The sequence below is a fragment of the Lactuca virosa genome, chromosome 5 (assembly GCF_052849685.1).
Source record: "Lactuca virosa cultivar CGN04683 chromosome 5, Lactuca_virosa_CGN04683_v6, whole genome shotgun sequence".
Lineage (NCBI taxonomy): Eukaryota > Viridiplantae > Streptophyta > Magnoliopsida > Asterales > Asteraceae > Lactuca > Lactuca virosa.
This window is the reverse complement of record NC_136430.1, coordinates 231,601,926-231,629,823: the sequence shown is the minus strand read 5'-3', so window position 1 is coordinate 231,629,823 and position 27,898 is coordinate 231,601,926. Positions and strand designations below refer to the sequence as shown.

The following is a 27,898-nucleotide window of genomic DNA, read 5'->3' as shown; positions in this document are numbered from 1 at the left end:
CGATACATCGCTCTGTCGATAACTGCCTCTCACAACTCTTCCTTTGTCTTAGAAATTCCGCTTCTGCTTCTCCTCTCACCTCCACTGTTGTTATGTATGGACATCAAATCGTCGAATTGACGTCTCAGGTGAAGTCCCCAATTTTTAGGGCAAAGTAATTTCACCGGCGCGCCCTTTTTTTTCTCAGCAAACTCCGACACCGACAACAAACAAGCAGCCGCCACCAACTGTTGCTTCCTCTTTTTGGCTATACCACAAGCAAACACAAAGTGCACCGTCATACTGTCGCCGGTGCGTTGAGGTTCTGGTGAAAGCGCCCTACCCGGCGGCCTTCAACCATCATATGTTCGACATCTCTGAGTAAGTTTCTCAAATCCATCTCCACTCCTTTGAACGGGTTGTTATTCAGTCATGGATGGAACCATATATGTATTGGTTTTATTTGTCTTGATGACAGTTGCAAGGACACCTGCGGACTTGTGCACTGCAGCTGACCAGCTTAAAAGCCACCCTTGATCTTTAAATTACTTTATTTTGACCCTAATTTCGCCAAATTTTAGAATTTAAACTCATTTTTTTTTGAATTTTTTATTAAAGTCACATCCTTCATCTATTCTTTACCCAAAGTTTTGGGGTTCTCTGCAACATGTTTAAATTTTTATATCTTTTTTCATGAACTTCTGTTGCGATGTTACACAGAATCTGACAATTACCAACTACCTACAGTGTAGTAACAGATTTGGAGAAGAGGGGGAAAGGGATGTGGCAAAATTCAAGTAAACCAAACTTTTGGGTCCACTACGGCTGACTTACCACCTGAACAATGTATTGATCCATATCACTCTATGATAGTAACTTGCTAGAAGTAGGCAATGTTTGATATTGTGCAATATAGGAAAGAACCGGATGGTTCACTCCATTAGAATTTAAAAAATATGTTTCATTTGTCAAGAAATCATTTCATTAGAATGAAAGCCTTTAAGAGAAAGAAATATATAAACTTTTTGCTGTAAGGTGAGTTTGTAAGTTAGTAAAACCCAAAAAAAAAAAATTATACTTTTATATGATACCGTAAATACCGTAAAAAAATCATAATTGTATTTCGTATTTTTGATGCCCTGAAAAGAAAGTAGTTCAAATATTCAGAAATCATAAGTAATCATCGTTTGAGGAAATCTAAAACCATGTAATTAATAATTGACTTTGTTTATATGTTAGGATATTACATTTGGAGGAGATACCAGTGCAAATAACCAAGAGCAGGTTAAGCCGTATGGTGGAAAGAAAAATCAGAAGAGGAAGCATCGGTAAACCCAAAACAAAACATCTTCAAGCCGAGTAGTAATTTCATTTTGTACGTTATTCTTTTTAGAGGTCACAATTCCGAGGTTACATTTGGTCGATATTTATTTCCATATATACCCTTTTAATTTGATGACATTCTAAATTCTTATAGGTACTTTGAAGCTCAATTCATTATGGATGACTAAAAACGAGGCAAAAAAGAATGATCAACAACATGGAGTCTGATGCATGTTCACGATCATTAAAAAAGAGAGTTCTATATGGTTGGATAGGCTTATACCCATGAACCGGAGAACAAAGTTTAACGTTTGCAAGACGAAAATGAAAACTCAGTAGAGGGCAGGTATCTCTTATTTTATAGCAATTAATGTTCACCTGATCTCCGTGTAAAACAAAGTTTTATGGAGGACTACATCTGATTTGGAGAGATTAGAAAACATGATGTATGATTCAATTCGACTGGCAGCAGATGTTCATCGGCAGGTTTAATATTTTACATAAATGTTTTTATTTTAATTATATTTTGATTTTCAGAGTATGAAATATTTATTTCTACTTTTGTTCTTAAATATGCAAGTTGAATAAGTTGTTGTTCAGGGTATGTATAATCACAGAGCATATTTGCCTCTCATAGTCCCTCTCTAACCCTAAAAACTGAAGAGAGGAGCATAGCGGTTTTCATATGCGAGAGGTATGGGAGAGACAATGGAAATAGGAAAATCGAAGGGGGCATTCAAGGCAGAGGCGAATTGCAACTTTTTCCACTAATGCCTATTTGATTTGTTAATGAAATGTCAGGGAAAGCTATCAGATGTTCAGGTAAATTTTTTTTACTCATGTTTCAGCACTCTGATTATAGGCTTTTGGCTTAAAACTATAGAAAATTTGTTTTAAGTTTTGATACATTATGTTTCTCTGATTATCAGTGCGGGGAGCAGATGGAACTACAACAGAATCTGTAGGTTGTGCAATATTCTTCTTTCTGTTTTCTACGTCTTCCCTTTTCCATCTTAGCAGGTAAAAAAGTTTCCAGTTGCTTACTTGCTCCCACATGTGATTGTAGTTTATTAGGAATATGGTGTTTGGATGGTAACATAATGCTTTTCTTTTGATTTACTGTTGGACAGATTATGTTATTAAAAGAATGTAAAGTTTTTAATGTGTACAATGATATCATATGGCTTAACATTATTCTTAATGGATCTATCTTTGGATCCTACTCTTTGGATATAATCAATGTTTGTATACAGATTTTCACAGAATTTTATGGTGGTTTTATAGCTGTATGTTATTCTTTTTTGCAGGTTTTGAAATACAATATATCAGCTGCTCATATTAGATAATTATGACTTTTTTGGTTATAGTAGCCTGATGCCTCATCAACGATTCAGATTATGTTACCATCCAAACACTTGCTTTTATGCTCAGTGGAGAACCTGATTTAAATTCAGGCTCTACACAAGATCGGCTACCATATTTTAGGCGAAAAAGGTAATGTTCCAACTTATTCTTTCTTTTCCATTAAAAAGACTTTTTTCGCATGTTCAACTTAAAGAAATGGTTTTAAAATACAAATTTAATCAAAAATATAGTTTTAATTAACTTATTTAGACAAAATAGTTTTAATTTTGACATTCAAATGTGATGAAATGATAGATTTGTGTCTTTCATATAGCATTTCCTGTTCTGCTTTCAATGTCTGAGCCATAGGTTTTTGTTTCTTCCTTCTTTTGCTCTCAAAATTCCATGCTTACATTTTAAGATATGTTGTATGTTCCTAACTTATCCTTTGGTGGAAATTAATATAACTTTTTCTCAATTTTTATTAGGCACAATTGATAGAGCCTCTGGTGAAGGGGACACTTGATGTTCTTACATCTGCTGCTAAAGTTCCATCATCTTCCATGGTTGCAGTTGTGTTTCCTTATGAACCTCTGTTTTTTTTGTTATAGATACGGGGTTGGTGGGATGCCTTGCAGCAAGAAGAAAAATGCAATGCGAGTGAGTGTTTTTAAGTTTCAACACTTCAATCTTATATAATTATTTCCGTACAATAATCTTGACATTTATTTATTTATGTATTTCAAGTGCTTAGTTATTTATCGATTTCCGTGGATGATGATACCTTATGGGCTTTAATACTGGTTGCACTCTCTAATCTGGTGACCTACCCACTTTGTATTTTCTTTAACCGATCTTTGTTTTTTTTAATTATGGAGTGGTTATTTAAAACACTTAACCATGTTGAATATGTAATTGCAGGGACAATAATCATTTCATCAACTACTTCCTTTCCTAAATTTCTATATAAGACCTATCCAAAAATCTCTTGTATGTTAAATATATTTTCATCAATATAATGGTATGTTGCAGTACATATACAACCTAAAAGAACAAAAAATAAAATAAATCAGCGCCAACGGGCACGCATGATTCCCATCTAGTTATAAATTAAAGCGTAAATCACACAAATGTTCGGTGTGGTAGTCTTAAGTCATAACGTTTCACACTCCCATTTCTTTTTATAACCATTACATCATTAAACATCGCAGTTATAGTCTTGGTCCCAATGGTTTAGTTTTGTTATAAATTTGAGCTAAAATGACTATTTTGCCCATAAGCAATTTATATTAATTTTTGATTTACTTATTTATATTATTATTAAACAGAACCTCATCCAACCGTCTCTCTATTCTAGAAAAAACCTACATTTTACTATCAAGTATTAATGTAAGTCATTTCATGTGCGGCATAAGTTGGTAATCAAATTAATTTTGCTTTTACTAAGTTTCGGTTACAATAATTTGTGTTGCGTTTAAATATTGTTCTTATGAAAGTTTATGGTCATCTTATGACCGTTACTTAAAGGACATAAATAATGTTTAATTTGAGAAATGACTCTTAAATTTGTTGAAGGTAAATATATTTTTTTGTTAAATGCAAAGAAGATTCATTAATACTACGTATCTCTAATCTTTAATATTAAAACAGAAACTTATGACTAGTGTTGCACAAACCAGTTTTTTTTTTTTTTTTTTTTTTTTTTTTTTTTTTTTTTGAACGGGACCGGTTTGGTTCCGGTCAACAAAATCAAAACCGGTTCACCCTTGCACCGGTTCGGTTCCAAACCGGTCCACCCTATAAAAATCCTGAACTAATATAAACTGGTTCGGTTTTACCGAAACCGGATCATGAAAAACCGGTTCAGACCGATTCGCCGCATATAAAGTTTTTTTGCTTTTTTTTGGGCTAATAAGTGTAAAAGTTATTGGTTTGTGGTTTACCAAAAAAAAATTCAACTTTCCAGTAGTTTTTTTTTTTGGTGGGGGGATAGAATTGAGAAGTTATGCATTATACACACAGGCCCATACATATGATGCATCTTTTTTTTTTTTTTTTTTTTTTTTTGTCTTTTGTTTCTTGTTTATCAAACATAGACATAGTTTTTTTTTATTTTTATTTTTATTATTATTATTTTTTTAAGTTTGATGTATGTGTATATGTATGCACAAAATTGCTCAACTTGAATCAACATTTTTTTTAGCAATTTTCAACCATTTTTCTTCATTTTTGTTTTTGATATTGAAAATACATAATACAATTTCAAACATAAAAACACAAAACATCCAAATTGTCAAACTAATACATCTTCAAATATAAATAAAGACATAAAATATAAAACATCGTTGTCGTCGTAGTCTTCATTCCAAGTCCGTAGTCATTGTTGTTTGTATTTATTCATCATCCGTCATGTCGTTGCGCAATCCTCTCTCATACTCGGGCTCTTCAAGGGTGAGTGGCACCGACATTCCCATTGCTACTTCTTCCTTAAGTACTCGTGGTTCGACATGCAATGATGTACCTTCTAGTATTTCAATGTCTTGTATCCGTTCCACACCATCAAGGTAGCATTTCAAGCAAATGCATACTTCCACTAACAAAGTGTAACACCCCGAATCCTGGATGAGTAATTTAAGAGTTTTAATGCATGCATCTTTCTTTCATTTTTTTTTTCTTGTCTTTTGTTTCTTGTTTATCAAACATAGACATAGTTTTTATTATTTTTATTTTTATTATTATTATTTTTTTAAGTTTGATGTATGTGTATATGTATGCACAAAATTGCTCAACTTGAATCAACATTTTTTTTAGCAATTTTCAACCATTTTTCTTCATTTTTGTTTTTGATATTGAAAATACATAATACAATTTCAAACATAAAAACACAAAACATCCAAATTGTCAAACTAATACATCTTCAAATATTAATAACGACATAAAATATAAAACATCGTTGTTGTCGTAGTCTTCATTCCAAGTCCGTAGTCATTGTTGTTTCTATTTATTCATCATCCGTCATGTCGTTGCGCAATCCTCTCTCATACTCGGGCTCTTCAAGGGTGAGTGACACCGACATTCCCATTGCTACTTCTTCCTTAAGTACTCGTGGTTCGACATGCAATGATGTACCTTCTAGTATTTCAATGTCTTGTATCCGTTCCACACCATCAAGGTAGCATTTCAAGCAAATGCACACTTCCACTGACAAAGTGTAACACCCCGAATCCTGGATGAGTAATTTAAGAGTTTTAATGCACTTTGGAGGACCTACTCGACGAGTTGGTTGGTCCCGACTTGTCGTGTATGGGTTGAGCTGGCCACACAAGTTATGAAGCCTACTCGTCGAGCCGAAGGGCTGGACTCGACGAGTTGAGTCTGTATTGAGAAAACCCTAATTTTAGGGCTTGCACCTTATTTAAGGGCCCTTAAGCCCTCATTTCCGCCTCCCTGACCATTTAGACACACTGAGAGAAACCCTAGACGAGCTGTAGTCGTTGTGAGAGAGAGAAAGGCTAAAGATCTTGTGTTCAAGTGCATTTTTAGAAGAGGATTGAAGAGCAAGGAGGTTTGGAACGAGAAGAAGCTTTGGATCCAGTGTTCTTTCGGTGCTAGCTGTCAATTGGAGGTAAAAAGCTATCTCATTGATCATTCCTTTTATTAGATCTCTTTCTAGAGAGTTTTAGGGCTTTATCCCATCCATCTTTTGGTATGGAGTTGTTGAGCTGGTCATGGAAGTTGGGACTACAGATCTGAGCTATATGAGTCCCCATGAGCCCAAAGATTCGAGATTTATCAAGCTTTGGGCAGGTCTTCAAGCATAAAGACCTTTATGGAGCTTGTTTTGACATTTTAAGCCCTATATGCCATGCATGAACGTAAAGCTTGCAGCTTTACGTGATGTTTCAGCCTTAGGAGGCTAGATCTAGAGTATGAGACCTTATTTCTTTCTAAAATCGTCTGAATGAGAAAATAGATTTAAGGGACTCGACGAGTTGATAAGACAACTCGACGAGTCGGTTAGGGTTTACACCGATAGTTTGGACGCGTTACGGACTCGGCGAGCTGATGAGACAACTCGACGAGTTGAACGGGTTTTACCCATCCCTGGATTCAGAATGGACTCGACAAGTTGATGAGACAACTCGACAAGTAGGTGGGATTTTCCTGGTCTTATGGACGCTGGATGGACTCGACGAGTTGTTTAGCAACTCGGCCAGTAGACTCGGGTTATCGCGATTTACTGAGTTCTGTGGGACTCGACGAGTTCATGAGCTATACTCGGCGAGTTGAGTCAACATGGATTGTTGACTTGAGTGTTGACCTCTGTTGACTTTTAGAGTTGGGTCAGCTTTGACTGTTGACTTCCGTTGACTTTAGGGTTCTGGTCAACTGTGGATTTTGGAGGCCATGGAGGGGCGGGGATTAGACTAGCTGCTCGAGTGTGGGATACATTGCTTTACTCTGCGAGGTGAGTCTTCTCACTATACTTACTGAGTGACCGGAGGGTCTTATTTGAGTTGTCCACCAGAGGGTCCTGTGTGCTTATATTGAGTTATATGTTATTATGCATCTTGTCTTTGTGATATATGCTATATTATTTTGTGCCTTACTGAGTTAAGATCGGAGGGTCCAAACCGAGTTGTGAGACCGGAGGGTCTTCGCTGAGATACAGGACTGGAGGGTCCGACCCGAGCTGTGAGACCGGAGGGTCTTCACCGAGACACATGACCGGAGGGTCCATAGTCGTGAGAGGCTAATGAGATGTGTGTGGTATATTTGGGAAACTCACTAAGCTTCGTGCTTACCGTGTTATGTGATACGTGTTTCAGGTACTTCTCAGGATCGCGGGAAGGCGTCGGCTTGATTGTACACACATGAGATGGAGTTATGTTTTGAGGATCCTGGATTTTTATTAAACAATTATGGATTGGTGTTTTTGATGATTTGACACTTTGGGGTTTTGTGAAATTTGTTAATGAGAATTATGTGATTTTAAAATGAAAATTTTGTTTAAAAATTTACAGTGTTACAAGTTGGTATCAGAGCCTTGGTTTGAGGGTTTTGGATGTACTCTCGGGTATGTCCGGACTCAAACTGAGGATTTGAGAACTTTTTCAGAAAAGAAATGATTTTTCTAAAAACGAGAAAGAGTTTAAAGAGAAAACGAGATGGAGCAGTGTGTAGAATAAGCCAGAGCCCGAACGATGATTTCCCAAAATACCCTTACTTGTTTGTGTTATGAGATATTCATGAGATATTAGGGATGCATGCTAGAGGATAGGCTAGGTATTTCATATTTTAGGGCTAGAGTTGCCTGATTTGTGATACCTTAGCCTAAGAGTTGTTGCTATCTGTTATTTTCCCTGAGTATATGCTGAGTAGGAGTATCTAGCAGGAATCTTTTAGAGAGAACTTCGAGTCGAGGAGTAATCTAGGAGAGACACCTATATGTGCATTTGAGGAATCTACTGAGAGAGTAGTTAGATACCCACGATAGGTAGGGTTTCTTGAGATCGATAATGCCTTTTGAGTTGTAGATAGAGTAAGTGGAGTTGTATGCTAGAGTGGTTTTATGTGCCGGTGGAGGTTATTCGATGCCCGAATGCTGCTTGCTTCATGCTTTGCGGAACTCTTGACGATGGGAGTCAGCTACTAAGTGAATATGACGATATTCAGGAGGTAGATTGTGACAACCCGAACCTTTTTCAGTTACCGTTAGCCAATTTCCCTTAATAAAATTTAAATTTTTATCGAGTTCCGTCAAATTACTTGATTTGGAAAATCATTTAGTTATATAATTAAACTTTATATAAGAGTCGGAATCAAAATCACGCGAAAAACCCGAGTTTCCTTTGAAAAATCAATGGTTTTCTGCCTGAGAGGAGTTCACGGTCGTAAACCCATTTACAGCCGTAAACCCATTTACGGTTAGTGACAGGTGGACCGCACCACGACCAAACCCCCAGCCTATATATACGAGACTCCCACCTTCATTTGAACTTTCCTAGCCGAAAACTCTCTCATTCTCTCTCTACCTCTCGACCGTAAATACCAAAACACCCTCTTTTCTTCCGAAAATCATCAAGAATCACCTTTGGAGGTTGTTTTGGAGCAGCTAAAACGCGTTTTTCATCGAATCCAACATCATTGTTCTTGAGTTTACGGCCGTACACCCTTCAAATCTTCAAATCTTCAAAGGCCGCAGACTGTTTACGGCTGTACACCCTTCAAAGATTCATAAATCCTTCAAGAACACCGTTTACGGCCGTAAACCCTTCAAGGGGCTGTTCACGGCCGAGAATAGTTCACGACCGGAAACCCTTCACGCCCGCAAACTCCCTCACACCGTGAACCTTGGCTGCAAACCCGCTTTTCCGATACAATCGAGTCCCGGTAACATACTTAAACTGAAAGCAAGTGTTATTCCAACACTATAACTAATGGTTTCGCTAGTAAAATACATATATGTATTAATTGTTATTAGGATCCCTTTGAGTTCCGCATACATCAACTCGAGGGTCTTCATTCCCAGTTTCGTTGTCCAACACTTTCACGCAACTAACAGTGAGTTCATACCCCTATGCTTTTACTATTTTCACGTTTTCAGGGGGGGGGGGGGGGAATACAAGCCAAACACAAATGATTTTGTGAATTTATACAAAAGGATTTCAATACCTTTAAAGCTGATGCAACTAGTACAATCATACGGTTTCCACATGTTTATAAAATATTTAGATATTTATCCCTTTTGTAACATGCTGAGCATAAGGGACTTTTTCAAACTACAGTAAAAAATTGCATAGTTTTCAGATCGATACATAAACCAAGTACATAACATACATGCAAACTATAATAGGTATAGTTTGGATTCTCAATACACAGTTTTACGAATTCAGAGTTTAACATGGAAAAACATATAAACTATGACAGATTTAGTTTATGATATACATTACTACATTTGGATTTCAAGAGTACAACATTAAATAATTATTTAAGTATAATTATTTCCCTACAAAGTATACACAAGGGTACAAATACAGTTGATCAATACAGAACTACACGTAAACTAGTTAATACAGGATTGTGAGACAACACTTCAATTGTACCTTTCGGGGTACAGGTTAAATCCTATCCTAGTATAACCAGAGTCTACTGGAGGGAGAGCGTGAGATTTGTGAATAGATCTATTCGGGACTGATAATCCCACACCTGAACTGCTAGCTACAGTTAAGCAGGCATGCCTGGGGTGACAAATGTCATTTAACCGACACTTGAAGAACGTCGAAAAGGTCACTAGGTCATATCAAGCATGGTTATACGACTCACAATAGTATAAACTAACCTTATTGTTTACGGGATTTCATTCTTCATTAGTTTTATGTTCATTAATAAAACTAGTTCATAATACAACTGGAGGATTCCAGGTTTTTCAACTCGTAGTTTTATTTTAAGTAAGGAAACTACTATACATACTGGTGGTGACCAGGGTTTTCAAACGGAACATTCTATTCATTACTGGTGATAGACAGGGTTTTCATACAAAGGGTTTTTTCATTCAAAACAACGATATACAATACAGCTGGTGGTAACCAGGCATACACACTAATACATTATACACTAATACAGAATACAGTATTCAAACATTTATGTTAGAAAATATTGGATTTTCTTGGGAAGCATACAAACATTTTACAGATTTAATGACAGGTTTTCATTACAAAAACATGCTTATGAACTCACCAGCTTTACGCTGATACTCTTTCAAAACTGCTTGTATTATCAGGAAATCAGTAGACAGGTACCTCGCACAGATTTTGAGAAGACGGAGCGTATAGAGTCACGTCTTTTACTTTTGTTATACTTTTGATGTATATATAAACATGAATCAAACATATGTAAATGTTTTACTTAATCAATGTAATTGTTGTGTTTACTTTGATTACTATGATGCAATGGTTGTGATACTATACATAACGTCCTCCACCCCCGAACGTTTCCGCCGTTCCGGTTTGGGGGTGTGACATAGATGGTTGGCATCATAAGGAGCTCTTCAGCAGCTGATGGCAGAGAAGTGTGAGAACCTAGGAAGAGCCTATGGAGATACTTTAATCAGATGAGTACGCTGATAGAGGAGAGTATTCGCTGGAGAACGACCATGTATAACGGGATTGGTGATCGAGAAGGTTGAGCAACTACTTAGGAAATCTGGGACGATCCGTGTGGAAAGTATGGGTAGATGTGGCACGTAGTATGGGCCCATACTACTAAAAGTAGAGAAACAATACTCGAAACAGGGAGAATCTCAGAGGTTCTAAATAGCAGGTTAAGGGGAGATAACATTGTTCGGGTACCATGATTCGTGGCAGAGTGTATTTCCATCTTTACCAGTTATCCGACAATGGGTGTTCAGACTGAGGAAGGATATCGTAAACTGTGGGGCCAGAGGGACATGTCGGTTGAGCTTCGATGGAGTGTACCTTGTGAGGAAAATTGAGTTTAGATCCCAAGGAGTTTGACTGGTGAACTACTAGTTGGAGTCGCAGGATTTGAGAAAAGTGGAGATAATACGCTGTGGAGGATTGCGGTCTGGAACGAGTGATCGGTCGATGGTTGAGATGCCACTTCTATGACGAGAATTTCACTATTTCTGCTTCTCGTGTGGAGCGAAAGGGATAACAAGCTTCCGGTTTCATAGTTTGGTGGTAAACCCCGTGGGGTAGCATATAGTTGTGATATTTTCACCAGAGTAATTGTGGTATGTTTTCTGCAAGGTATTTCTTATACCGTGAGAGAGTCATCAGTGGGGACTGAGATGGATGAGGACAAGGAGATGCCTTAGTTGAGTAAGGCATACTTTTTAGCAGCAGTTCCAGGTGATCAAGAGGAGTATGCCGGGGCAACGACCCTTGTTGCCTACGTTGTGTAACGACTGTGAGAGTGAGGTTTCTTGCTTATATGATGATCTACGTGATGGAATGTATGTTGAGGGATCGGAAACGAGGTGTGTGATAGTGCATTATTTCCAGATTGAGAGTCGTGACTAATTCGAGACAATTGGGATATCTGGTGGTGTGTCAGTATGAGATTTCGGGATGACTAGAGGCAGTCACGTTGGGAGGATTGCAAGGATTTCATCTGAGATTCAGGATGTTTGGAGTTGCTGGGTCTCTATCGGGAAGATCATCGAGTGTTACGTTGTACATTCCAAGAGTCAAGTGTGATGTACCTGGTGAAACAGTTTGTGGAGTAGACTGTTGGTATGCCAATTGGTGATGGTTCAAACCCTGAGTGGGGGAGAACTGGGTATTCTATTGAGAGGATCAGCGATCTGTTTAAGTGCGGTTAGAGAACTGGTTACAGAGATCTGCGGTACAGACACATGAGACTTGGGTTATTGGTGGATGAGGCAAATTGCAGAGCGAAATGATACATGTTGTACGTGTTCAGGAAAGGATGAGTGTATCCACAGCGAGTAGCCATTAGTCAGGGACCTTATTGTGGTTAGGAACTCTTCGAGTTTGTAGTGGTTGAGTTCGAGGCGGTTGGCTCGTTAAGGTCCACTTTCGACTGTTGAGAATCTCTAGTTCGATGTATGGGTTGTTATATGCACTCCGGGAAGGGCAACAGTTGATTTGTCAACCAACTTCATAGACGGTATGAGTATTCTCGCATGGGTTTTGAGCAGTAGAGGATGGGGTTTCGGATTGTCGTCAACGTGTTCTTAGTCATTGACGATTCCTCCGTGTTTCAAATTGTGAGTTGGAGTATTTTCGAGGTTACGAGTTATGCGAGAGGAAGATCAGTGGTTGAGGCAAGACATTGTGAGATCCTGAGAGGGTGTATTACGGTATCCGAGTATGACGCCGTGAGTGGAAGATCAGTGGTCAAGGCAAGACATTGTGAGATTCTGAGAGGGTGCATTGCGGTATCCGAGTATGATGCCGTGAATGGAAGATCAGTGGTTGAGGCAAGACATCGTGAGGTCCTGTGATGGTGTACCGAGGTATCCGAGTATGATGCCCTAAATGTTTGGATTATTTTGAGACTTGAGTTTATGATATGGAAAGTGGAGTACCGAGTGACTATTATTCCAGTGGGAGCCCTTCAGCTAATTGTCAGCGAACGGGATTATCCAACAATGTGAATTGTAGCGAGAGAAAGTGTTTTGTTGCGATGATTGTCATCAGGAGCAGTAATGCTTAATCCGGTTTGTGTGTGTACCTATCTATGATTGGACCGTGGTGCATGAGTTAGTGAATTCAGTGGGGTGATAACTCGAGGATGAGATTATGGGTTGATGAGAGAGCGAGTGGATCCGAGTGAGAGTAATCACTTGGGACTATCAGGGAAAAACCGTGGGGTGATCCCACGACGAGTGAGAGAGTATTGTGAAACTGTGAGGAGTCGTAGCTTTCACAAGTCAGTGAGAGAGTGTCGTAAGCCTGGGGGGAGCCGTAGCATTCACGGGTCAGTGAACGAGTGTCGTAAGCCTGCGGGGAGCCGTAGCATTCACGGGTCAGTGAAAGAGTGTCGTAAGCCTACGGGAAGCCGTAGCATTCACGGGTCAGTGAGAGAGTGTCGTAAGCCTGCAGGGAGCCATAGCATTCACAAGTCAGTGAGAGAGTGTCGTAAGCCTGCGGGGAGCCGTAGCATTCACGAGTCAGTGAGAGAGTGTCGTAAGCCTGCGGGGAGCCATAACATTCACGAGTCGGTAAGGTAGTGCCTTAAGACTACGGGGAGCTGTATCACTGATTAGTCAATAGGGACGAATGTTGCAACTACGGGGAGCCGTAGTATTCAGTAGCCAGAGCATGACGCAGAGGAGTTCTTAGACTTGGGTAGTCTTACCAATTGAGTCTTTTGGGAACCTGGTGGCCGAACCAGGGGCGAGACTGGGGTCTCCGTGATGGTCGGGAATCATTATATCTCGAGTTAGGGAGGGGTGAGAAGTGGTGTAGGCATGAATTCGCGGATCTCGGGTCATGAGATGAGTATCAGATTGGAATTGAGTGGTTCCAATTCTGCTGTTCAATCAGACTCTCGAGCTTGATTCGGGCTCTAGTTATGTATTGAGTAGGCAGGATGAGATTCCAATTTCTCAGATGGATTTTATTTTGAGAGGTAATGGTTTCCATCTGATGTCTTAGACATGAGTGGGTCAGTTCGTTAGTATGGGAAGGACCACGAGACGCATGGAACTAGTGAGTGGTAGACGACAGAGGTCGGAGGTGAGGCGAACTCATATAGGGTTGTAGTATTCGCTTGAGGTAAAGCGAACTTTGTGAGTTTGTGTGTCATGACGATTTGAGATAGTTATTGTGAGAAGAAGTTTGTAAAGTCGTTTATTTGGGTGTGCAAGGGGTAGCCTTGGAGGTTCCACTGTTGGGTCGGGAGCTGACCTTGTGCTCAGTATTGGAGGGGGTATCTGAGAGGAAGCTGGGGCTTATGAGTATAGATGTCAGAGGATAGTTCCGAGCGGGCCTGGTCATTTTATTGTGTGTGAGGACAGAGTATTGAGGTTCATTTTCAGATGGGTTCTACAAGAAAAACGCGATTTTGCTAGGGAAGATTGCTATGGAACGTATTTTCGTTGTTAATCTGCAATGGATCGTGCTATGGAATGTCGTTCCATAGCAATGTTGCTACCACATTGTCTACGGATTTTATTTCTGGTAGCGCGAGTGGGAGTTGCTAGGGAAAATGCTACCGACTCCATATCCGTTGGTATTATGCTACCGAAAGTTCTATGGAACAAAAATTCGTAGCAATTTTCCAACGACATTTGTTACCAAATCACTTTCCGTTGTACTGTTGCTATAGAATTCATCATCGTGGTTAATATGCAACGGAGTTTCTGATGGAAACCAATTCCATAGTTGAATTGCTATGGAAGTACCATTCGTAGGTATTTGCTAGGAAATTATGCTATGGAATATGATTTCGTTTGCTTGTTTTGCTATGGAACAAAACGCATAGCTAATTTGTGACGACATTTATTGGGATGTTGTATGCTTAATTAATTTTGTTATACTATGGATGAATTATTATTATGATCATTGGAGTTTGTAAGATATGGTTTGAATGAAATGTTTTTGAATTGGTAATATGTGGCATAAACTAATGGCTAAAAAATGTAAAAATGAATAGATATTGCTGGCAAGCAGACTCGAACTTAAGCTTATGCTAGAAAAGGGAGCAGTTAAGCCAGTTGTGCTAATCAAGTTGTGTATAATTTATTGAAAACATAGTATTATAATGAATAATTAACAACGAATTCATTACAAAGTTATTTTTAATTACATTAACCGGGCATGTTAAAGTATATATAATCTATGTAGATTATTTTCCTTAATAACGAATTCATTACAAACTTATTTTTAATTACATTAACTATACTTCATCACAAAAATAACATGGGTTTTACAAATACTTCATCCTACTCAAACAACATAGCAAGCAAAAATGACTAAACTGCCCTTTTAACAGAACCAAAATAAAATTATAGTAGTACTATACAACTTCATATACAATACAATAAGAACACTAATATTCAATGTCCATTCTATTATCAACCATTAATATTTTTAAGAAATATACAAAACCTACCATACTCTACATACCAACGACAAACCGTGCAATATCTTTGTCGATCCTCATCCTCTTCATGGCCTATTGCCAATGCACCTTTAACAGAATGACGTGGGTCTTGACATTGGAATGTGATGTTATTCGTTATAAGTCTATGAACAACATCAATAGCCCGCAACAACTGTTTGGCACTATCAACAACACCCGTGTACTCCCCATCATCCGGAACTGCCCAGCCAAAATAGGCATCAAGTAATTGTAAACCTACACATTAAAATATCCATCAATTAATCCAATGTACCCTTTTCAATAAAACAGTAAATATTATAGAACACAACACAACTAAATACTAACCTCAAACTACAAACATGCCTTAATTAACTATATATATAATTTAATTTACATATATACCATATATACATACCTTCATCACATTGATGAGGCCCTCTTGAAATGTAGATCATTCCAAGCAAATAAATTGTCTCAAGATGATCTTCATCAGCTGCTTTTCTCAACAAAGTCAATCCTAAATCAAAATTGCCATAATAAAAGCACTCATCCTGTTGACAGAATATCAATATCAATATATAACATCTATGACACAAATTATTAATAAATGGTATATTTAGATTACATATAATTACTGAAATTACACATACAATTCCTTGTATATACATGGCTTCAATGTTATTATGCAATGCACATGTGCGTATAAATGAATCAGCTTTCAGAGTTTTGGGACCCATTCCTTCAAACATGTCAATGCATGCCGTTCTTTACACTTGAGGATCACCCCCTGCTTCATACATCTTCTTTGAACTTCAAAAATTTAAATACACAGTAATTAACAAACAAATAAAGTTTTATTTCATCAAATATACATTCATTAGTTGATGTTTATTGATAATTACCAAAGTCTTGTAGAAACGATGTCTTTCGTAGATTCTGACCCTAATACTACAAATATCCGACTCAAAAGCTCCAGTGGGAGATCATCTAACGAAAGGCGAATTCTAGTATTCGACATTCTACTTACAAAATACACATTGCAGTAGTTGATTTCAATTTCTTTTTTTAAAAATTAAGCGTAAATATGAAAGACAGTGTAACAGGGTATGGAAAAAAACTTACTTTATGCTGATTTGGTCGATAGGAGTACAAGAGTCTCTATTATCGGAGAAAATCGTTTTTGAGAACGATTATTCTAAGACGATTTGGGGGTTTTAGTGTTTGTATACATATTTATCGTCCGGAAAAGTTGAGATGTTATGAATGGTTGAAGAACTGGAACGCCGACGTGACGTCAGATGTATGATGGCGCCTTAACAATTTAGAGTGCAAAAAGACCAAATTGCCCCTGAAATCATTCCAAATATGTGAATACTAAGGGTATTTGTGTCAAAACACATATTCAAATATTATAGGCTTTTATAGCTAGGTAATATTGGACTTCTGATTGTTAAAATAAAAAAGACAAAAATAACATATATATCATAATCCATAATGTAATACATTTATATTAACATTTTACCGAATTACTAGTATATAATCATGTACTAATATACATACTAAAAGTGGAAAAAGATTTTAATAGTAAACTTATTTACATTAGATTTTAGACACAATACTTTTCTTTTGTTGCCACTTTTAGTCCCTATCTTTATAGTAACTTTTTTTACTTTGATTTCAGCCACAATACTTTTTCTTTGTTGCCACTTTTAGTCCATATGTTTATTCCTTTACATTTTTACCCTATGAAAAGCATGGGAACTCCACTAGCTGATATTAAACCAAATTACCAAGTCCAAAATAAAATACATGTTTGTTTATGCCTTTACAAATGTATTTTATATGTATTTAATACTAGGAAAGAACAAACATTTGCTACATACAACTATAATCACAATACAATATAAACACTAATATTAAAAGTCCAAAATACATTATTCAAATTTCAAACATTATTTAAACATCACTCAAACATCATTCCAAACTTTAACTCTCTTAGTCCCTTATATTAAACCAAAAGAATCTACATAGCATTAATTGTCATAATATGAAAGTACATATCAACAAACTACTCATAAATTATACCAAACTCCCTAGAAAACCTAACGAAACAAGCATCCCATACACAAATGTCACACATAAACACCCATTTGTATCCATTCACAAAAGCGTCTAACACACTACCTACAGACTTATGCAATGCACAAGATCTATGGAAGCCATGGAAGTGTACATGTTTCCTCCCCTCCCTATTTAAGTGGAGATGAACCTTAGAACAAGTTGATCTAAGATTCTACTTACCTTTTGCTTTGCGGTAAACATTGTTCAACATGTCCAAAGCTTCGTGCTTCCTATGTCTCCCTTCAGCCATCAGCATCATTCCCAGGACAAATGTTGAATCTAAATGTCCCAATGCAGATGCTTCTTCAAGCATCGTTTTCCCTTCATGTTCAGCTTCTAAGAAAAATAACTTCATCTGAAAAAAACATTAAACACATAATTTCTAGTTAAAGTTATGGAAAACAAGTAACAGATTAATTACTACTATGCATATATACAACAACGTACCAATCCATTCCTGAATATAATATGTGGGTTTCTCATCTCTATGCATTTATTGACAACTGTATGTTTCTGGTCAGAGCAAACACGAAATCGTAATCCATTTAACTCCATATGTTTATATACTTCATCCGTTTTTCCTGCATCGTTGAAGAATCTGCAACTGCAAACGAAACACAATATTCGCTCGATAATGTAAAGACAACTCAAATACACTTGTGAAATAGAATGATCAAAGGAAAAAATTACACACTCTTCATCCTGAAAGCCTCGACTGCTGAAATTTTTGCCAATTCGACTATTATTTTCTCCATCACTTCAAATGGCATGTTTGATAGCAATTTCGTTTGATGTCTTGATTGAATCTTAGATGAAGTACTGGCTTCCATAATAATAAACATTCACTAAGATAACGATTCTGCGAAATTGATTTTAGGGTTTTTTGTCTGTCAGAATTTTTAAGTTGGGGATGTTTCAAAGTGACTGAATTTCAGAGTGAAGAACTGAAACAACGTGTTTCGTCGAAAAACATTATGGCGCGTAGAAGATGTTCCATTACAAAATGACCAAATTATCCTAATACATACAATGACTCGTATTTAATCAGTAAGGGTAGTTTTGTACAAACTCATATTTAAAAGAAAAATCAATTTCTATTTTAATTAATCAAGGTTGTAAAAATCGCTCGTCGGTAGCTCGGCGGTCGACTGGCGATAAGAGATTAATCAGACTCAGCAGGGATTGATCGGGGACCCTAAATTATTAATAAAATTATTTAAAAAATTAATATTTCCTACAAAATTAAGTATTTGAAAATTTTAAATTTTAATATACAACCGGCACAAATGATATATGTTGACCAATGGCCCATATGTCCTCCATATGTCAACCATGGACACCATAAGCAACTACCATGTTGACCAATGGCCCATATGTCAACCATGGACACCATAAACAACAACCATGTTGACCAATGGCCCATATGTCATCCATATGTCAACCATGGACACCATAAGCAACTACCATGTTGACCAATGGCCCATATGTCAACCATGGACACCATAAGCAACAACCATGTTGACCAATGGCCCATATGTCATCCATATGTCAACCATGGACACCATAAGCAACTACCATGTTGACCAACGGCCCATATGTCAACCATGGACACCATAAGCAACAACCATGTTGACCAATGGCCCATATGTCATCCATATGTCAACCATGGACACCATAAGCAACAACCATGTTGACCAATGGCCCATATGTCATCCATATGTCTACCATGGACACCATAAGCAACTACCATGTTGATCAATGGCCCATATGTCAACCATGGACACCATAAGCAACAACCATGTTGACCAATGGCCCATATGTCATCCATATGTCAACCATGGACACGATAAGCAACTACCATGTTGACCAATGGCCGATATGTCAACCATGGACACCATAAGCAACAACCATGTTGACCAATGGCCCATATGTCATCCATATGTCAACCATGGACACCATAAGCAACTACCATGTTGACCAATGGCCCATATGTCAACCATGGACACCATAAGCAACAACCATGTTGACCAATGGCCCATATGTCATCCATATGTCAACCATGGACACCATAATCAACTACCATGTTGACCAATGGCCCATATGTCAACCATGGACACCATAAGCAACAACCATGTTGACCAATGGCCCATATGTCATCCATATGTCAACCATGGACACCATAAGCAACAACCATGTTGACCAATGGCGCACATGTCATCCATATGTCAACCATGGACACCATAAGCAACTACCATGTTGACCAATGGCCCATATGTCAACCATGGACACCATAAGAAACTACCATGTTGACCAATGGCCATTACCATGTGGACCAATCAACCATATGTCATCCATGGACACAATAAGCCACTACCATATATATTGACATGACCCATACGTCTTTTGTATATAAATTTCGGTTTAAACAGAAAAGCATAAAGATGTATAGTTTATTAATGTTTAGTCCTCGTATATAATTTTAAGTTAAAATTATACTATGAACACATCGTTACTCTATGTTCTTTCTTGACGTTATTTATATGTATATACCATATCTATCAATCTGTAGCTACTTTAAGTAAATTTGAATTACTAAATATTTAGCGGTAATTAGCACAGTTCGAATTTTTTATTAGCGGAGGTTCAAAGTATTTCGCAATTCGTTTCCCTCCAACCTACAGACGTTTATGCTGCATATTAGGGTAATTAATTATCGATTAGAAATAGGGTTTACATTTTCTGTAATCATCATATACGGCGGCTTATTGATCGAAATCTTTGTTCGTTATACGTTTGTGCACTGACTTTGGCGATATAGGTTGTCACTCATCTAAAATTTATATTTATTTAATTTATAGTTGTCGTGACGATCGATCGTTTTTTGTTATCTGATCATCTTCATGTAAATTGGTTTTGATTGTATTCAATAGTTTGCATGCAAAGTAATGCCTTCATATATAATTTATTTTTATTGTTTGTGTTAGAAAGATGTCGACCTCGAAAGCCAAAGGAGCATCCAGTGTGAAGCCAACTAAATTCATTGCACCACAAGTTATGAAACGCAACAGGATTTCTGCTGCAAAATTCCTAAACAGACAATTACAAGATGAAGAAATCGACTTGCCAATACCAACAACCACATCCAAAGCACCTATAACATCTACCAACAAAACCCCTAAATCTATATCATTAACATCACCCATGACTACCACTTCCTCGGCATCACTTAAAACATCCACACCCTCCTTAGAAAAAACATTTAAAACTTCAGAAACTGGAACAATACAATCATCAACACGAACATCAATAACGAAAACTTCAGAACCTACATTATCTAAACCATCCTCAACACCAACACCCACTACCACATCATGAACACCTATATCTACTACCACAACCTCAAAACCTGCATTTACACTACCATCCTCCACAACTACAATAACTACCACACCCTCCTTAAGTAAAGGAACTACCACATCGTCAACATATACATCTATCCCAACACCTACCCCAAAATATACCCCATCAACAACACCTATCCCAGAATCTACCCCATCACCAACACAACCACCCATGAATGGATCTGTAGTGGAAAGTGTAGAAGGTGAAAACAATTCCTCTGAATATTGTGGACCAGATGGACGTTTTAATGTTCATGTTTGGAAAAATACGTGAGTTACCAATTCAAATCTTAATTACAACTTTTTTTATGTATTAAATTTTGGTTTACACCTACATATCAATTCATAACTAAACACATCACATGATTACTTGCAGGCTAATGCCACCAGGCCCTTGTACACACGTTATTAGTCAGTCCTTTAAACAAAGAGTAGATCCAGAAGGGTACGCTTGGGCACAAGTAAGCAAAAAAATTCGCGAATTATATTGGGAGGAGTTTCAGGTAACTATAAGTTAGAAATTGTTGTTTGGTAAACATTTACACTTCAACTTATGTTTATATTGTTAATGTGTAGAAAAAAATGTTGTTGGGATGAGACAATAGACTCGCTGGTGAGGCAAGCTTAGGCAAGGAAAGCGGCATAAAGTTATGGTCAATATCTCTTCAACATGAGGAGCCCAAAAAGAAAGAAACATGGATTTAAACCAGCTCATATTCCACAGGAAGTTTGGAACTCCTGGCAATTAAAATGGAATACAGAAGAATACAAGCTAAAATCTGAGCAGAACAAGAAGAATAGGCGTAACAGTGTGGCTGATGGAGTAGCAAAACCCACACATAACGCTGGATCCGCATGTCATTTGAAGATAGCTTCTGATTTGATAATTTTTTAAATGGTACATCGTATCAATGTCTGCATATGTTTATCTATATATTTGACTTTTTATATGGTATTTATGCAGAAGAGGAAATTAGGACATGAGCCACCCCATAGTGAATTGTTCCTGTATACACACACTAAGAATCATGATGGAGTCACTTTCACAAATGAAAAAGATAGACAAATTCATGTAATATTCATTTCAGTTTAAATTAACTTTTATATTGTAGCTACTCCATAATATCATTCCTAAATTTGATATCTTTTAACTTATAATATTTTTATTTTGTAGGCGGCCTATACAGAAAAACGGGAAGAGTTGGAAGCTGAAGGTGTTGAATTTGAGGAGGAGAAGCTATTTTATGCTGTTGTTGGTGGTCATGATAAAAAAAGAAGACTTTATGGATTAGGCTCTTTTGCAAAGGTGGTTCCCAATAGGAAAGGTAAAACGGATGTATCTTACATTCCGGAAAAAAAATGATGAAATAGAAGAAATGAGGGAGCTTGTTGCTAAACAAAAACAACAAAACGAAGAGCTTAAAGAAATGATGAACGCCCAACAAGAGGAAAACAAAGCAAGGGTCGGGCATCTTGAAAAACAACTTCAAACGGAATTGGATCTTATTAATGTCTTTACAAAACAACAAGAGTAGTAGGTTGATATATGTTTATTGAAGATTATGTATTTTAGAGTAGCAACTTTCTTTTTTCCATGTAATAAATAATTATTTTGTTATTTTATGATATAATGGCTATGATTTTTTTGTTTTTCATATATTACTACAAAATTATTTGGATATAATTTATAAATCAATTATCAATCGGTCCATATTGAATCTGGTATATAATATATACACCACTAAAATTGCTAGGGATTCATGAGCACAGAATTTGCTAGGAGATCATCAAACGAATTTAGCTAGGGATTCATCACCACGGATTTAGCTAGGGATTCATCACCACGGATTTTGCTAGGGATTCATCACCACAGATTTTGCTAGGGATTAACTACAACGGAATTTGTGACGGAAGAACTACCATGGAATTTGTGATGGAAACCTACTACGGAATACCATCTACCACGGATTTCATTCCGTTGTCACAATTGCGATGGGATTATCGTTTCCGTTGCAAACTCCTCGCTACGGCGTTTTTAGGGACGGAAATAGGTCGTTTCAAATTCCATCGCTATTCGTCTTTTGCAACGGTATTTCAGATTTTCGCAACGGATTCCTTCCGTAGCAAAATTGCGTTTTTCTTATAGTGGTTCTGATAGCAGTACAGGTGGTGGGTCCCTGGTGAGATGTGACCCTTCTGTCCCTTTTGAGCTACGATTTGGATCGATTGGTATATCTGACATGAGTAATCGGTAGCCAATTATTGGTCAACGACTTTTTTCCATCAGTCACAACAAGAAAATCAGAGTTGGCAGTGTGTTATCGGGGTCTGTTATTCGATGAGCAAGTAACATGATGATATCTTGCATGGGCGGTCTAGCAGGGAGACAGGCTACTAGAATTTCCAGGTCCTAGAGAGTCAGAACTGGTACCGCAGCGGCAGAGGGGTCCGTCCTGTTCGTGATTGGGAGTTCCTGATTAGGTCCGGGTGCCTTGAAAGGGAGATTGTTGTATGATATGAGATTTTTGGTCGTGCTTCTCGGGTTATTGGGTTTGATCTATGTGTTGTCAAGGAGTGATAGGGTGAAATCTAATTCAAGTGGGGGAGAATTGTAATACCCTGAATCCTGGATGAGAAACTTAAGAGTTTTAATGCACATTGGAGGACCTACTCGACGAGTTGGTTGGTCCTGACTCGTCGTGTAGGGGATGAGCTGGCCACGCGAGTTATGAAGCCTACTCGTCGAGTCGAAGGGCTGGACTCGACGAGTTGACTCTATATTGAGAAAACCCTAATTTTAGGGCTTGCACCCTATTTAAGGGCTCTTAAGCCCTCATTTCCGCCTCCCTGACCATTTAGACACAGTGAGAGAAACCCTAGAGGAGCTGTAGTCGTTGTGAGAGAGAGAAAGGCTAAAGATCTTGTGTTCAAGTGCATTTTTAGAAGAGGATTGAAGAGCAAGGAGGTTTGGAATGAGAGGAAGCTTTGGATCCAGTGTTCTTTCGGTGCTAGCAGTCAATTGGAGGTAAAAAGCTATCTCCTTGATCATTCCTTTTATTAGATCTCTTTCTAGAGAGTTTTAGGGATTTATCCCATCCATCTTTTGGTTTGGAGTTGTTGAGCTGGTCATGGAAGTTGAGACTACAGATCTGAGCTATATGAGTCCCCATGAGCCCAAAGATTCTTGCTTTATCAAGCTTTGGGCAGGTCTTCAACCATAAAGACCTTTATGGAGCTTGTTTTAGCATTTTGAGCCCTATATGCCATGCATGAATGTAAAGCTTGCAACTTTACGTGATGTTTCAGCCTTAGGAGCCTAGATCCAGAGTATGAGACCTTATTTCTGTCCAAAATCGGCTGAATGAGAAAATAGACTTAAGGGACTCGACGAGTTGATGAGACAACTCGATGAGCCGGTTAGGGTTTACACCGATGGTTTGGACGCGTTACAGACTCGGCGAGTTGACGAGACAACTCGACGAGTTGAACGGGTTTTACCCGTCCTTGGATTCAGAATGAACTCGACGATTTGATGATACAACTCGATGAGTAGGTGGGATTTTCCTGGTCTTATGGACGCTGCATGGACTCGACGAGTTAGCTAGCAACTCGGCGAGTAGACTCGGGTTATCGCGATTTACTGATTACTGAGGCACTTGACGAGTTCATGAGCTGTACTCGGCTAGTTGAGTCAACATGGATTGTTGACTTGAGTGTTGACCTCTGTTGACTTTTAGAGTTGGGTCAGCTTTGACTGTTGACTTCCGTTGACTTTAGGGTTCTGGTCAACTGTGGATTTTGGAGGAAATGGAGGGGCGGGGATTAGACCATCTGCTCGAGTGTGGGATACATTGCTTTACTCTGCGAGGTGAGTCTTCTCACTATACTTACTGAGTGACCGGAGGGTCTTATTTGAGTTGTCCACCAGAGGGTCCTGTGTGCTTATATTGAGTTATGTGTTATTATAAATCTTGTCTTTGTGATATATGTTATATTATTCTCTGGCTTACTGAGTTAGGACCGGAGGGTCCAAACCGAGTTGTGAGACCGGAGGGTCTTCGCTAAGATACAGGACTGGAGGGTCCGACCCGAGCTGTGAGACCGGAGGGTCTTCACTGAGACACATGACCGGAGGGTCAATAGCCGTGAGAGGCTAATGATATGTGTGTGGTATATTTGGTGAACTCATTAAGCTTCGTGCTTACCGTGTTATGTGATATGTGTTTCAGGTACTTTTCAGGATCGAGGGAAGGCGCCGGCTTGATTGTACACACATGAGATGGAGTTATATTTTGAGGATCCTGAATTTTTATTAAACAATTATGGATTGGTTTTTTGATGATTTGATACTTTGGGGTTTTGTGAAATATGTTAATGAGAATTATGTTATTTTAAAATGAAAAATTTGTTTAAAAATTTACAGTGTTACACAAAGGGGTGAGTTTTGTTCTTCTTAGTGATATAACCCTGCCACTAACAGAAAAATCCGGTTCCGAAGCTACCACATAAGCTTGGGAGCTTATTAGATCACGGGCCATAGCGCCTAAAATCGGAAATTGGGTTTCCTTTCCTTTCCACCATGCAAAAATATCAAAATTTGTAAACTCTTGAACACTCATTTGTGACAAGAAATCGGAACCAATGTACCTTCCGGGCTCGCTACTAGGGGTGTTAGACCGAGCTCGTTTGGAATTTTCATTCCTCAAAGTATTATAGAGCCGAATTGTTTCATTATTTTGGTGAGAAGTGGATCCGGATGCCCCCATATTTTGCATCATGTCATGAATGTTTGTTGAACCATATTTTGATAAATAAACTTCAAACAATTTTTGAAAAACTTTGTTAAATTTTGAAACTTCCTTTGATGCATAATCCATGTCATTATCCAATTAACCCAAATCGGCGAAACAAGTAATAACGGGAGACATTTCTTCAAAATATTTTTTAAACTTCGCTTTCATCGGTTTCATCATATTAGAAAACATTGTGCTTCTCATTTCAAATTCATTTATTTTCGCACACATTAAAAAAATTTGGTTTAAAACTAAATAACTTGTAGGATAATAAACCCCCGATAAAAAAGTAGTTTTTTTAAAAACATCAAGCATGTTCGTAACAAGTTTGATAGTATCCCAACTTAATTCCGGATAAGCATTAACCTTATTACGGTCCACAAGGTTGTCATGAAACATTTTAAAGTATCTTTTTGACGTAAGGCACATTCCAAAATTTTGCAAATGGAGTTCCATCGGGTATTATTTTCCCAATTCGGACCTAAAAAGAGGGCATTCGCATCAGCACAAAATTGCATATAATTATGATATCGAGCATTACTAGAACTATAAATATCTCTTAGCATGTCTTTGAAACCATCTTTTATAGTTTCAATGCTAGTTAGTCCATCTTGCACAACCAAATTAATGATATGTGCAACACATCGACTATGAAAAAAAACACCATCACAAATTGGTTTATATTTTAGTTTTAGTTGTCCAACCACGACGGTGTTGTTTGATGCATTATCAAAAGATATATAAAAAACTTTTCCTTCAAGTTTATAAGTTTTGATCACACAATCCAAAATTTTAAATAAATTTCTACCGGTGTGCGGATACTCAAACAATTCAAACGTATTCGTACACTTCATCATTACCCAATTATTTGGATTAATCGAATGAACGGCAGCACAAATGTACGCATCCGGTGAACCATGATGAGTCGTCTAAACATCACAAGTTAAATTCACACCGGTTTCTAAAAATTGAAATCCTAAAATCATTTCATTTTTTTGCAAGTTTCCACATTTCGATACAATCACGTCTAATAGAAGTACGACTCACATGGCAATATCGTGGTTGGAGAGTATCTTGGATGAGTGAAGTCAATAGTTTGTTGTCAAAGTGGTCAAAAGGCAAACATTCTTCAATCACGAACTTCGCCATCCTATCCCAAATTTAGCCAAATCGTAACTCCACAATGTTGTATCATTCGTCATTGTTGTTTGATTATGCCCCGGCCCAAATTTCACCGTGGGGCATCCCTTGGTCATATGAGTTTTCAATGTCGAATTCCCATCTTCATTGAAAAAAGCACCACATTTCTTGCATCAAGCTTTTCTTGGATCGCTCGACATTACACACAAATCAAAACTGCCCTAAATAGCCGAATTTCTATTTGTTTCTTTTATGCGAACAACGGTAAGATTGTTTGATGAATCTCCAACACCAACGGAAGTCGAATCCATTTCTTGAATTTAGAGCGTTTTTTTGATCTAAGAGAGGTTTTTTGTGGTTTGGTTAACCCAATACATCTACTAGCTATTTATACTATCCAGTATTAGTGAATATGGCCAAAAGGGACCCAAATACGAGACTGCAACAGCGATAAACGGCTATATAGCCGGTAGAATAGGACAAAAAAAGGGCATACTTTCCCCTTCTCGAAAAACCGGTTCGAAACCGGTCCTAACAGTTGGAATGGCGATCCGGCTCAAACTGGCGGTTCGGTTCATGAGGGGTTCGGTTCATGGCTGAACCGATTTTCGGATCGGAGGCCGGTTCGGTTCATGAACCGTTTTTTTGCTCACGCCTACTTATGACATCATCTTAACAATCTGGGCCATTGATTGTATTTCAATCCTATGTTTTTTACACTTAGATCAAATTGTTGACATTATCTTCCCCAAACAGAATGTATTTAATTCCAATAGATTTTCAATTGTCAAACAAAATTAACTTACATCCATTGAAATAAAATGTATTTAATTCTAATAAAGGTTTCCCACATTTTAAATCTTGAATTTCCGGTTATAAATGTTTTAATATTGTCAACTCTAAAAATATATTACTAAAAACCATTTCAATTAAGGCATTAAATATCAACCATTAATATAAATATATTTTTATTAGGAAACCATTAATAGCAAAAAATTAGATTCAAATTATCACATACATATACGATTCATCATTGAATCCGCGACTCACACTTATTTTCAATCGTTGTTTTACTTCAAACCTTCTCATACAACATCATTCTTATTGTGTATAACTTCCATCATCATTCTCTGCTTCAAACATTGGATGTTGTGCACTTTCGCTTTTTATATTTTTTTTCGATTATTTTTTTGTTCCTGT

General features: G+C 37.6%; 1 protein-coding gene and 1 long non-coding RNA gene across 2 annotated transcripts; one reads left to right on the top strand and one right to left on the bottom strand.

The window, feature by feature from the left end:
* The first annotated feature begins 639 nt into the window (after positions 1–639).
* Positions 640–3,478, top strand: LOC145115878 (uncharacterized). The gene is made up of 6 exons (XR_013711753.1): positions 640–825; positions 1,219–1,354; positions 1,457–2,124; positions 2,232–2,322; positions 2,610–2,796; positions 3,135–3,478. It is a non-coding gene; the product is annotated as an uncharacterized LOC145115878 (long non-coding RNA).
* A 14,058-nt stretch (positions 3,479–17,536) lies between these two features.
* LOC145112469 (putative F-box protein At1g67623) lies at positions 17,537–18,194 on the bottom strand. Its single transcript, XM_079048633.1, has 3 exons — positions 18,055–18,194; positions 17,812–17,968; positions 17,537–17,719 (listed from the first exon to the last, which is right to left on the bottom strand). Exons 1-3 carry the CDS (start codon positions 18,192–18,194, stop codon positions 17,537–17,539), a joined length of 480 nt encoding a protein of 159 aa, XP_078904759.1.
* Between the last annotated feature and the right edge of the window lie 9,704 nt (positions 18,195–27,898).